Source organism: Gopherus evgoodei, chromosome 1 (assembly GCF_007399415.2).
Source record: "Gopherus evgoodei ecotype Sinaloan lineage chromosome 1, rGopEvg1_v1.p, whole genome shotgun sequence".
Classification (NCBI taxonomy): domain Eukaryota; kingdom Metazoa; phylum Chordata; order Testudines; family Testudinidae; genus Gopherus; species Gopherus evgoodei.
The window spans coordinates 242,469,614-242,483,707 of NC_044322.1; the positions used below are offsets into that span (position 1 = coordinate 242,469,614).

General features: G+C 49.0%; 2 protein-coding genes across 2 annotated transcripts in view; both read right to left on the reverse strand.

The window, feature by feature from the left end:
• ST8SIA1 (ST8 alpha-N-acetyl-neuraminide alpha-2,8-sialyltransferase 1) overlaps positions 1 to 14,094 on the reverse strand; it is a 182,409-nt gene that overhangs the window by 110,071 nt on the left and 58,244 nt on the right. The window lies entirely within an intron of this gene.
• LOC115639081 lies at positions 6,016 to 7,796 on the reverse strand. The gene is made up of 2 exons (XM_030541420.1): positions 6,833 to 7,796; positions 6,016 to 6,644 (listed from the first exon to the last, which is right to left on the reverse strand). The coding sequence occupies exons 1-2, from the start codon at positions 7,291 to 7,293 to the stop codon at positions 6,428 to 6,430; spliced, it is 678 nt and encodes a 225-aa protein (XP_030397280.1). The 5' UTR covers positions 7,294 to 7,796; the 3' UTR covers positions 6,016 to 6,427.

Genomic DNA, 14,094 nt, shown 5'->3' on the forward strand with positions numbered 1-14,094 from the left:
GGGGAAGGTCAGGCTCAGAGGAAGGTGGGAGTCTCCTAGTCTGTTGCTGACCAGGCCTGTGGTAGGCCCAGCTGTGATAAAAAGCCTGTATATAGTTGGAAACTGGTAGTGGGGACTTGATCGCAAATAAAGAGCACGGGTGTTGCATCAGCTTGAAGTGTCTCAGTCTCTGAAAAGAGGAGGAGAAGGGCCGGACCAGAGAGGCATGGCATGCGTCCCTTTACACCTTCACTAACACCTCCATAGCCAAAAGAAACCTTCACAACCATTTTGGAGTCTACAAAAACAGATAGACTAAAGCACACAAAGTCTTTGACACGTTTGTAACATAGTGTGGCCCTGAAAGACCTACCCTACCTATGGTCCACACACAATGCCTAACTCCTCTTCCCTCTCATTCTCCACCACCTCATTCCTGTGTGAAATAGAGAGGATGTGTGGGGGTGGTTTGTTTTAGGTGGGAACCATAGGCTCCTTGCGTGCTCTGGGGCTCAAGCACCTACCAAAAAAAATAAGGGGGTGCTCACAACCACAGGACCATATTAATCTTTTGTAGGCCCCGGTGCCTGGACCATTGCCCTGTCCCCACTCTGCCCTGAGATCCCGCCCTTGCTTGGCCTCTTCCCCCTGAGGCCCCACCCACCACTTTCATGGGGGACGCAGAGAGGCACACCCATCAGCTAAAACAAAAGTCAGCATCTGTGGCGGGAATGCTACATGAGGAGTGGATGTGTGTTGAAGGAGAAGAGGGAAGCTGCATTATTCCTGAGAGTGGCACACTTTGGGGGCATAAGCTGATCTCCACATATCTGAGGACTTCCCTGCAGTACAAGATTTGAATGCACAGTCAATGAGTATAACTGGAGTTCAGTCTCCAGAGGGAACCACACGAAGCTATTCCATGACTGTGACATCAAATGGGCTTCCACAGAGTCTTCCCCATCTCAACGAAGTGCAGCACTGTTTCACTTTGATGACTCAGCGCTTGCTATGTTCCCATATTTGCTTTGGAAACTTTGGTTTGGGAAATTCCTCACCGTCGAGTTTGTTTGCCCATGCTAAGGCACCACGCACAGCATTGCAGTATTCAGAGCAGTAGTGTATCTTGAAATACTCATAGAGCCTTCTAAACTAGCTGTGCTACTGGAAGCTACTTCCCAAATCGTGTAAAAACACCACTCAAAGCAGCAACATGCCCAGCAATCATTTGCATGCGTTACCTTGTTGAAAACAGCGGCCTTTCTGTCTTAGCTGTACTACTCAGGGCACATTGCACAAAAGTATGAACCCCAGCCCCTTCACAAAGGAGATTGTCATAAGTCCATTGATCACCCACAGAATTCAGCCAACAGTAGGGTTTGAATTCACAGTATGTAGTTGGGGCTCAGGTTCAGTGACAACAGCACGCCCCATTAAGTCCTTTGGACCTTATATGGCTGAACATTCACATTTCAATCTCTTTGGTGCATGAGTTTGGGCACATCCCATTTCAGAAAGCTAAACTCCTCCTTTATCAACTTTTTCAGTATTTCCTCCCTCAAAAGGCAGTAGATGCAATGCAGTAGCTGAGATAAATGTCAAGCAAGCAACATTCGTTGGGGATGATTCAAGCCAGAATTTTAGCCTCAACTGTGAGCGAAAAAAAAAAAAAGGTTATAAGAGCTGGTTGATTTTGTAAAGTGCTATGAGGTTTTTTGGGGGGAGGAGGGGGCTTTCATCTCAGTGAGCACTTGAGGAAATGACCCCAAAATTGAGCCATTAACCCTATCCCACCTTCCCTGCATCATAACAAATTTTAAGACCATTCTAATAAGCTTGCAGATTTAAGAGGACTGAGAAAGTACTGCACAAAATTAACTATAGCAGAGTGTGCCCTCCGCTACAAGAAATCTAGCCTGACGGAGCTGATCACAATGCTCCCATATTTCTTACTCTCTCATTATTGATCAGTACACCTCACAACCTGAAAGTTAAGCCACCTGACCACCTCCAGGACTCCACGTACCAGACCTCCTCCGTCATTCATGAAGTAAAAGTAAAGGAAACTTTGCATCTACCAAAACGGGGCCTATAAAGGGTTTAGGAGTAAATCTCAAAGCACATTCCAAAACACTGTATGCACAACAGCATTCAAGGGAGTGGGTGGCTCAGGGGATTCATTATTATAAACTCAAGGCTATTTAGGTTTTAATCCAGCGCGGACTGGTAACAGGGATGGGACTGATCTCCAGTATTTAGAATGTTGAGAGCATCATGAGCTGTCTAGTAAATGCATCAACACTGCAGAAACACCAAACACTTATGGTTACTTCTGTTACATAGGAAAGAAAACGATCAACAAAAGTCACTCTCCATAATTGCTTTTCAAATCTACGTTACACACAACAGAACATGGTTTTGTGGGCATAGGATTAAAGCTATCATTCTTTGCTTTTTGGCCAAGTTGACAATTTTCAGCCTAATCCCCTCTTTCCCCCTCTCCTCCCTCCCTGCTCCCACGCACATCTCCGCCACCTCTATTGCATTTGGAAAGATCAATATCTATTCATGTATTTGCATTAACTGAGTTAAACCAAAATTTGTCATTTGCATTGTTGCAGATAAATTCCAGAGGAACAGGAGCAAACAAATACACTATGACAAAGCAGCTTATCTAACTAGATTTTATAAGCCTAATCAAGACAACGCATGCAAGGGTTTTGATCAACCAATGCTCCCACTCTCACCCCTGCTGTAGCCTGGCTTTGAGAGTTTTCTGCTTTATGAAACCCAACTTTATGAACAACAATGATCTTATGAATGACCAATTATACGAACCATTTTTCTGCCACAGAATGTGACTTCAATTCTTCAGCCAACATTTGAGAGGCTGCGCAGGTGTGACAGTGCCATAGACACCAGTGAGATCATGGACCACAAGTCTGATCAGGACTCTGAGAATGGGGAGATGTCTTTGGAAAGCCAGGATCTCTTCCCTACATAAGAGCCTTTGTCCTTTCTCCTATCCAACTGTTCTGTAAAAAGGCTTCATAATTAATGTCCATAGTGATCTTGGGAGCAAAAGTTCCATTTTTCATCAGAGAAAGCAGACATGAGTTTTGAAAGATCCTAATATCAAGAACCTTTCTGTCCCTGCCTGCAGGTATATGGGATCTTGGGGAGCAATTACCACACAGGTGGGGTGCAAAATAAACTTTATTAAGAAAATGCAAAAACAGGGAAAATTTAATAGTGAGGGGTATGGGGTTTGTTAAGGTAGGCAATTGGGGAGGGAGTTCTTTTAGTATAGTATAGGGGGTTTCAATAGTGGGGTACAATACAGTGGGGTACAATACAGTTGGTAACCAACTAACACTGAAGTATAAATGTAACAGGTAGCTAACAATTTCTAGGTTAAGGGTGTGTCACAGCAGCATATAACCAACTAACAGTTATGGGTAAAATGTGTTAAATAACCAACAACTTTAGGTAAAAATGTGTCACAGTGGTGTAAATATAAATGTGAGGTGTGTGAGAGAGAAAAAGGGTAACCAATGGGGTTTTATGCTAGACTTCAGTAATACAATTGAGGTTTGGCAGCAGTAGGAGCGGGGTGAACACATGGGGGAAGGGATTAAAAGAGAGAGAGAGAGAAAGGCAGTGGTAGAGGAATGAGGTTAGGGGATGGGGGAAGAGGAGCACGTGGTGGAGCAGAAACCAAAGATAGAGGCACTACAGAGGGAGATTTAAACTCAGGGAGACACAGAGAGCAGACAGGCTGCAAGTTTAAACAGCAGAGAGACTGCAATGAGTGACTGGGGAGCTCGGGGGGGGGGAATTGGGGCAGTGGGAAGACAAATTTAAATAGTAAAAACCTTATCTATCCCCTAACTTAATCTGCAGGTATATGGGATCTTGGGGAGCAATTACCACACAGGTGGGGTGCAAAATAAACTTTATTAAGAAAATGCAAAAACAGGGAAAATTTAATAGTGAGGGGTATGGGGTTTGTTAAGGTAGGCAATTGGGGAGGGAGTTCTTTTAGTATAGTATAGGGGGTTTCAATAGTGGGGTACAATACAGTGGGGTACAATACAGTTGGTAACCAACTAACACTGAAGTATAAATGTAACAGGTAGCTAACAATTTCTAGGTTAAGGGTGTGTCACAGCAGCATATAACCAACTAACAGTTATGGGTAAAATGTGTTAAATAACCAACAACTTTAGGTAAAAATGTGTCACAGTGGTGTAAATATAAATGTGAGGTGTGTGAGAGAGAAAAAGGGTAACCAATGGGGTTTTATGCTAGACTTCAGTAATACAATTGAGGTTTGGCAGCAGTAGGAGCGGGGTGAACACATGGGGGAAGGGATTAAAAGAGAGAGAGAGAGAAAGGCAGTGGTAGAGGAATGAGGTTAGGGGATGGGGGAAGAGGAGCACGTGGTGGAGCAGAAACCAAAGATAGAGGCACTACAGAGGGAGATTTAAACTCAGGGAGACACAGAGAGCAGACAGGCTGCAAGTTTAAACAGCAGAGAGACTGCAATGAGTGACTGGGGAGCTCGCGGGGGGGAGAATTGGGGCAGTGGGAAGACAAATTTAAATAGTAAAAACCTTATCTATCCCCTAACTTAATCAAACTTATATAAAATGACAAGCAGCTACAGAATACAACCAGGCAATGATTTTCTAAACTTATCTTAACCAACAATTAGGCAACACAACAAATATCACAGAAACTTACAAGCTCTACAATCTTAACAAACTATGACTTATTAAAAAAAAACAAGACCTATGGTGCACCTTATGCTATGGGGAGGTTACAGAGGGCAGAGTGGTATGTATCCAGGACCCAGCTCCAAAGGAAGCCAAGGGATGGTAGCTACAGCGGTGGATACAGCTGAAAGCAGAGAGCCCCAAGGCAAAGCCCACAGGAGCAGAGCTTAGCAGTGGCAAAGAGCCCTGTAGTTTAAGAGAGGTTTTAAGACACAGACCAAGGTTTAGCTTGAGTCTGTGTGCTGGGGAAACAGAGCCAGCAGCTAAAATAATAGAAAGTTAGAAAGTTTTACAGAGGGATTCTTACCAATCCCCAAGGCAGCAGCAAAGGCAGAAGCAGCAGCAACATCAGAAGAGGCAAGGAGGGTTCGGTACAGTCTCAATAATCAGGAGATCTCTCAGGTAGCAATTCGTTTTTCGTGGGGGGGGGGTTTCAAAAACGGGGGTACGCTCAAAAATAAAACGAGAGCGGAGAAAGGACCCCCCAGAACCCCTGGCTGATCAGACCAGGCAGCAATGCAGGAACCTTTCTGAGGTGTGTTTCAAAAATGTCTGGTTTTAAAGGCAAACTTGGGCAGTTTCCCACCAGTAATCCTGATAGGCTCCCTCTGTCACAGGGGAGGGGGCACAGGGGAAAAACTGAAGGTAAGCCCAGAGACATGCCTGGACATAGTCCTGTGCAATAGGTGACTCAAGAGCACATGAGACTATGACTCATGCCCAGGATCTTAAAACCACAATAGGCCTTGCAGCTCTGGACATTGCCTACCCTACACCAAGCCCAGGTTCAACGAGGTGATAACAGGACTAACCCTTTGAAAAGGGCAGTGGTCCCACTTAGCATGCAGCACAAGTGGCCATCCCTTTGAGAAGGGCAATGGCTCTTGTTAAACAACTTAAGGGGCCCTCCCTTTGAGAAGGGCAGTGGCCCTGGTAAACAACTTAACAGCCAGGGAAGGGCGGCCACAGGAGAACAGAAAACAAAATGGAGTCTGGGGAAACAAAATGGAATAGGAGAATAGCTGTAACGGACATGCCCCCCTGGCCGACCTGAACGGGCTGTGAGGGGGATGTCCCATGCAAAGGCCAAAAAAAAGGAAAAAAAGAAAAAAAAAAGGTTTTACAAGTCATCGTCTTCGTAGTATGGAGGTGGTGGTTTGCTGCTGTCCAAGGGGATGGAGGAATACCTCACCTGCAAAGGCAGGGCTGACACAACCTTATGAATTAGCTGCTTGACCACTGCTATCCCCAACAGAAAGGCCACAAGAACAATAGCCACAGTGATAAGCCACTGCTTGATGGACTGAGCCCAGGTCCCCAACCCCCAGCTGGACCACTGAGCTTGCCACCAATCCCACTGCTTACGCTCTTTACGAATCTGGACGGCGAGGGAGGATAGTTGGTCAGCCACGGCTGAGACATTGTTCCACCCAGGCTGAAGGCGCAGGCAACATTGTCCTTTAAAGCGAGGATCGAGGTCCTCCAAGGCGACACAAAAGTCCTTCTGTAGGATGGTCTGGATCAGAAGACGGTTCTGCTCGGCGTAGTTGGCTAGGATAGTGAGGGCGTCGCTGGTTCGACGAAGTCCTTCTGCTGTGATGTTGGTGAGGGCTTCCAGACCAAGCGACAGTCCACGGATTTGCTGTAAAGTTAAACTGTATGAGAGGGGGTTAAACTGTATGTACCCTCCTATGACCATCTCGGTGGCTGACTTGAGTCGCTCCCATGCGGTGGCTGTTCGTCGTTTGCGTGGTGAGGAGAAGAAGGGGCGACGGTGGTGAAAGAGCCCTCCTCCCTTTATGACGAGTTGCCCGATGGCACATACCCCCTTTGGGAATGCGGGTAGAGCAGTCCGGGCAATGTTGTTCCCACAGAGCCACACTTGTCCTGGGGAAGAGGGTAAAAACTGGTCATGGATGGAGCTTCGCTGGGGGGATTTCTGGCCAGGTGGTATATCGACCTCCATCCATAGTAGGTGGGCGGCTCTGACCTGTCTCAGTTCTACATGGGTCTGAGCTGTGGATAAGTATTGGGTGGGGTTAAACACTGTACTTGTTGAAAGGTGATTAATAAACCTGGTGAACTCAGTGCGGTATCTTGAGCTTCCTTTCTTGGGGTTTGAGTTAGGCCGAGGTCCTATGAACCATTGGGTGCAATTGGGATACTGCCCCAACGGAGTGGGATTGGAGAAGCCAAAGAACACGATGCAGGGGGCTGCTGGGAGTGGTCCTGTCACCGCAACAGGGGCGAATGAGTTGGGTCTTCGGTCGTCGCTGGTGGTGTTGCACGTGAACAGAGGCCGATGAACCCAGTCTGTGTTGTTGCAGGCTGAAGCTGGATGCTGTGGAGTCAGGTTCGTGAGGGGGAGGAACTCCCAGAGGAAGGGGGACCCTCCCTCTGAGGCCTTTGGTCTTGTACAGGCAACACAATCGTGTGATGGGGGGACATCTGACAGGTTCCCGATGAGGACCTCCTGTAGGGCGTAGGCTCTCAACCAGGCAACCAGGGGGTTTTCTCGAGGCGGGGCGGCAATCATGGTGACTGATTCCTATGGAGACATAAAAGAAAAGTGGCCCCTCTTAGGGCCTGTTATGACCGAACACTAAGCCAGTTGTGGTGGACCAGGTCAGGCTTGCCCCGTCCATCTATTTGAATATGATAGGTGTTAGGGAACCGGCCAGGTGTGATGATGGTGGCTGCTAGTGGAGTGCAGGTTCCCTGGGCATTGGGAATAGAGACCCACACTGGCTGAGAAATACTATAGGCAGGTTTCCAAGGTTCCCGTGGTTTAGGAGCAATTTCTGGCCATCGGCTGTATGCTGTATTAAGGGAAATGAGGGCTTGAGGCAGGACCCGGTCCCACCCCTTGTAATCAGGGGTGCCAAGTATGGCCCGAATCTGGGTCTTCAGCATTCCGATCCGTCTCTCCACGACTCCGTTGCTTTGGGGGTGATATGGCAGGTGGGTGTGAAGACGCACCCCCCACTGGGACACCGTCTGGTCTATAGCTTTACTGGTGAACGGTGGCCCTCCATCGGTCTGGATCTTTTCGGGTGCCCCCCAGGCAGCAATTACCTGGAGAAGGGCTACAGAAACAGCTGGTGCAGTAGATCGCCTGAGGGGAGAACACATTAACTGACGAGACCCTAGGTCAACTATTACAAGCCCCTTTGGATACTGTTTGGCCCCCGGGAGGGGGCCAATGAGGTCCATCTGCCAGGTTTTACCTGGGCTAAAGTGCTCAGGGCTATAAGCACCATGAGCATAGACAGGCTTGTTAGTGACTCGTGCCTGTTGGCAGCTCAGACACCCTTGAACAGCTTGGGTGCACTGCTGCCTAGACACGCTCGATGTTCGTCTCCCTCGGTCAGTCAACAGCTGATGTAGGGCACGGGCAGGCAGGTGCCCCCACTCTTTATGAAGCCAGGTGATGAAGGGATCACTGCAAGAGATAATGTTAACCTGGGATATGTTACACTTATATTCTCGGAGTTGTAGATCCAGGCTGGAATGAAGAGGGTTACTGTCAGACCTGTGTGAAGGACAATGAGTAACAAACCATGGCAGCTTGGACTGTGCTGCCAGTTGAGTAATCTGTGCCCATATTTCTTCATGAGCGGTGGGCCGTCCTTCTCCCATCAGGATGGACACGCAGTAGCTTGAGTCCACTCCCAGGACCACGCGTGTTTTCGGGTGGGCTGCCACAATGTGAGAGGCTGCCAGTAGGACACCTTCTGCTTCGGCCTTCTGAGCTGAGCTGGAAAAATCTAAGGGTTTAACTTTGAGGGTGTTACAGGTAGCACACAGCATTCCTGCTCGGGGAGAAGGCGATGTGCCCCCATCAGATACAATCCAAGGGGCATAGGCACTCAGTTGGGCAATAGCCCCTGGCTCAGTGGGAGCTGCAGTGGAGGAGGACTTGAGGGCCCAATGTCCAAATACCTCCTGGGCCTGGTAAACGAGTCGCTCCCAGGTAGCAGGGGCTCCCTGGAACTGGGGGGCCGGGGTGAAGGTGAGGTATGGGAGAAGCTCCACATGAGGCCCCTTTAGGGTGCCTGTGGCAGATTTACCCCATGGGAGAGCACACTGGACAGCAAGCATGGCAATGCCCACAGGCCCATAACGATATTCGGGTCCTGACAACTTCCGGGCCTGATTGTGGACAGGGAGGTCCTCTTGGGACACAGTTATGGCCACATGGTCTGAGGACACAGTGAGGGTAATCTCAATAGGGTTGGTGGGATTCCATCGAGCCAAGGTGGGCCCAGAGCCCAACCAGGCAGCCAGGGAAGACACCGCCTGCTCGGCCTCTGGTGTCCAAGGGGTTTTAATGTTCCTGGCGTATTGCTGCAAAACAGATAGTTGTGGCAACAAAGCAGCAGGGAGAAACTGTCTGTGATAGTTAATTACACCTAACACATGCTGCACTTCACGTCTGGGGGGAGCTACCCCCAAGGGGAAAGAATTCGTGAGTGGGTGGTAAGTTAAGTGGCGTAGCTGTCCCTTTTCTACAGTAAAACCTAAAAACTGAAAGGTAGAAGTAGCAGTGAGGACACTTTTAGGCAAACTGAGGTTCCACCCATCGGTGGATAAAGCGGCCTGAACCTGTTCAGTGACCTTTTGTACTTCAGTTGGTATGGTGCCAGTTATAAGAATGTCGTCCACGTAATAGACAACATGAATGTTGGGGAGGGATGGTACCTTCTCTAATGTGCGGGTTAGGGCCTCGCTGGCACAGGCAGGTGAGTTTTTGTACCCTTGGGGACACGCTTGCCATTGGTACTGGGCTCCCTGGTAAGCGAAGTTTAACAATCCCTTGGGGTCATAGAGGGGGATCTGATAAAACATATCTTTTAGGTCTATTGTACAGGCCCATTGGTTAGTGTCGTCCAGTAGGATGCGTTCTATAGTGGAGATATCCCATTTGGCGGCGAATGCTACTGATCGTATGTGTTTGTTAGCGGCGCGATAATCTATAACCATCCTGTACTCATTGGTTTTGTATGGTTTTGGGATTCCCCATGCACTGGACAAGTATTTGCTCGCTGACACACGCCGAATCTTGTTATCATTAAGCAATGTTTCAATGAGCTGGGCAATGTGTGGTTGACCTTCTGGGGCTGTGGGTATGGGTCTGTATTTCCAGGGTGTGGGGTTGAGAAGTTCAGGTTCATGGGGGGCACTGGCACCCGATAGGGTGACGGGTAGTGCATCAAGCACGGCTTCGGCCAGTTTAAAACGCCGTAGCTCCCGAACCCCAAGGAGTGGCATGGGTCCCACTAGGGCCCGAAATGTTACTGGTGTGTGGCCTATGGATGCGTGTACCTTTACTTCTGCACGGGGTTCTGTGCTGTTGAGGCCTTGCACATAAATGGTGTGTCCTGTGGGGGTGTGAGGGACGTGAGGAGGAACAATGGACACCTGTGCCCCCGTGTCCAGCAGAAAGGGGATGACGAGACCCTTGTCAAAAACTAGCGGATAATAGGGGCGGGGGTCCCCTTGCCGGGTGCTGGCCGCCGCCAAGCACCCGGCCATTACCCGTTTTTTGGCTGGGAAGGTTCTGAGCGCTCTTCCCATCCCAGAGCTATGGCCAAGGCTCTTTGCTGCTCACTATTGAGCTTACGTACAACCTCCTTAGTGAGGCCCTTGTACAATAAGAACCCAAAAATTTTGCGTTCTGTAAATGAATGCTGTGAGTACTGGGGCCTGGGTTGTGAACTGGCGTGTGGGGGGTGTGGACTGGCATGTGGTGGGGGTGGACTGATGTGTGGTGGGGGTGGACTGATGGGTAGAGCTTGGGCTGAGGGCCATCTTATTTTCTCGAGGGCTTCATAGAGTCGCCCAATGGGGCGCCTAGCATACCCCCTTAGCCACAGAACTGCCCCAGTGTCAGGGGTGGTACTGCTATCCATGGCTAAGTCAATGGCAGCTTCATCTATGGGTATCTCGGTGGGGTCAATAACGTGTCTGAAGGCATTGACCTGGTTAATCTGAGCCTGAGTAAGCCCCAGAGGGTGTTGGGTAGGGGACCACAGCATGATGGACCCCCCTGCGATGGCACATCTGAGGGAAGAGATGTCCTTGACGCTTCCTCTGGGGACTTGGATCCCTTGAAGGGAGTGCTGTAAATGGAGGAAGGCCAGTGCTGGGGCGGTCAGGGGCCATGCAGTGTTAGATATTACCAGGCTCCCTGAGAGACCCCTGGACCAGCTACTGGTCCTGGCTAATACTATGCCCTCTTCTCTATCCACTAACTCTTGTCCGTTTTCCAGAGCCAGGCGGCCTAGCCACAGTAGTGGTGGCTCATTGGCCCCCCTAGCGGTGTCCGAGATGAACTCCTTCATCTCTGCTTTGGAGCGAGGTCGGAGTTCTGTCACCTGTGTGGTATTGCCCTGGTTATCAATCTTTATACGACTGATGGATACCGGCAGGGCTTCACCAGAGGTGACAGTGGGTGCAGGTTCATGGGCTTGGGCCTCTAGAGGGGCTGAAGGTAAGGCTGGGTATAGTGGGGTTTTCTTGAGGGGAGATGAGGTCTCTGGGTGGGTATATGGGGGTGGTTTTTCAGGGGATTTATTGGGACTGGGCAGGCTAGAGGTCAGCGGTGGTCCCTCCTGGCTAGCCTGGCTAGTGGCCTCCTTGGCTGAGGTCATTAGGGCCCCATGGAAAACAGTTAGTTTATCAAGGGCCTGAGCCAGAATCTCATAGGTAACTGTGGCTACCTTTTGGGGTTTATATATGTCATGCCACAGTTTCTTGGGCTTTCGAATTTCATCCAGCTTCTGCACCAGTTCTGTTAATATCTGGTGGGTGGGGGACCCCTGCAAAATTCGAGGTTCAGGGGCGAGCTTAGATGGAGCCCCCCCGCAGGCTTTCACAACCCTTCCCACCTCTCTCCAGAGGCGGGTGGGATCTGAATCTGCGGCTGGCTCTCCTGCCTTAGTGCAGACTGGCCGGAGGCTGGAATCAGCAGGGCTGGCCCTGAATGTGGGGTGGCAGGTTAAGAGGCACCCCACATCAGTGAGCCCCAGGTGGGTGGTATATACCCTGGAGCTCTGGCCTTTGCCAATAGTACAGACCCATTCTAGGGCCTTAGGCTGCTGTTTACTTTGCAGCAAGTGGTATTGTAGGTGGTTGGTCTGATCTTCCTCTGTCCCAGAGGTCTTGGCCTCTTTCCAGGGACAGGGAGGGCAGTAATTGTTACCCCAAGATCCTGTTCGTGACGCCATGTCCCTGCCTGCAGGTATATGGGATCTTGGGGAGCAATTACCACACAGGTGGGGTGCAAAATAAACTTTATTAAGAAAATGCAAAAACAGGGAAAATTTAATAGTGAGGGGTATGGGGTTTGTTAAGGTAGGCAATTGGGGAGGGAGTTCTTTTAGTATACTTTAGGGGGTTTCAATAGTGGGGTACAATACAGTGGGGTACAATACAGTTGGTAACCAACTAACACTGAAGTATAAATGTAACAGGTAGCTAACAATTTCTAGGTTAAGGGTGTGTCACAGCAGCATATAACCAACTAACAGTTATGGGTAAAATGTGTTAAATAACCAACAACTTTAGGTAAAAATGTGTCACAGTGGTGTAAATATAAATGTGAGGTGTGTGAGAGAGAAAAAGGGTAACCAATGGGGTTTTATGCTAGACTTCAGTAATACAATTGAGGTTTGGCAGCAGTAGGAGCGGGGTGAACACATGGGGGAAGGGATTAAAAGAGAGAGAGAGAGAAAGGCAGTGGTAGAGGAATGAGGTTAGGGGATGGGGGAAGAGGAGCACGTGGTGGAGCAGAAACCAAAGATAGAGGCACTACAGAGGGAGATTTAAACTCAGGGAGACACAGAGAGCAGACAGGCTGCAAGTTTAAACAGCAGAGAGACTGCAATGAGTGACTGGGGAGCTCGCGGGGGGGAGAATTGGGGCAGTGGGAAGACAAATTTATATAGTAAAAACCTTATCTATCCCCTAACTTAATCAAACTTATATAAAATGACAAGCAGCTACAGAATACAACCAGGCAATGATTTTCTAAACTTATCTTAACCAACAATTAGGCAACACAACAAATATCACAGAAACTTACAAGCTCTACAATCTTAACAAACTATGACTTATTAAAAAAAACAAGACCTATGGTGCACCTTATGCTATGGGGAGGTTACAGAGGGCAGAGTGGTATGTATCCAGGACCCAGCTCCAAAGGAAGCCAAGGGATGGTAGCTACAGCGGTGGATACAGCTGAAAGCAGAGAGCCCCAAGGCAAAGCCCACAGGAGCAGAGCTTAGCAGTGGCAAAGAGCCCTGTAGTTTAAGAGAGGTTTTAAGACACAGACCAAGGTTTAGCTTGAGTCTGTGTGCTGGGGAAACAGAGCCAGCAGCTAAAATAATAGAAAGTTAGAAAGTTTTACAGAGGGATTCTTACCAGTCCCCAAGGCAGCAGCAAAGGCAGAAGCAGCAGCAACATCAGAAGAGGCAAGGAGGGTTCGGTACAGTCTCAATAATCAGGAGATCTCTCAGGTAGCAATTCGTTTTTCGTGGGGGGGGGGTTTCAAAAACAGGGGGTACGCTCAAAAATAAAACGAGAGCGGAGAAAGGACCCCCCAGAACCCCTGGCTGATCAGACCAGGCAGCAATGCAGGAACCTTTCTGAGGTGTGTTTCAAAAATGTCTGGTTTTAAAGGCAAACTTGGGCAGTTTCCCACCAGTAATCCTGATAGGCTCCCTCTGTCACAGGGGAGGGGGCACAGGGGAAAAACTGAAGGTAAGCCCAGAGACATGCCTGGACATAGTCCTGTGCAATAGGTGACTCAAGAGCACATGAGACTATGACTCATGCCCAGGATCTTAAAACCACAATAGGCCTTGCAGCTCTGGACATTGCCTACCCTACACCAAGCCCAGGTTCAACGAGGTGATAACAGGACTAACCCTTTGAAAAGGGCAGTGGTCCCACTTAGCATGCAGCACAAGTGGCCATCCCTTTGAGAAGGGCAATGGCTCTTGTTAAACAACTTAAGGGGCCCTCCCTTTGAGAAGGGCAGTGGCCCTGGTAAACAACTTAACAGCCAGGGAAGGGCGGCCACAGGAGAACAGAAAACAAAATGGAGTCTGGGGAAACAAAATGGAATAGGAGAATAGCTGTAACGGACACTTTCCAGACCACCACATATTAATATTAATGAACCTGCTGTGGTGAAGGCTAGGACTATAACAGAGTTTAAAAGAGAACTGGATAAATTAATGGAGGTTAAGTCCACTAATAGCCAAGATGGGGTAAGGAATGGTGTCTCTAGACTCTGTTTGTCAGAGGGTGGAGATGGATGGCAGGAGAGAAA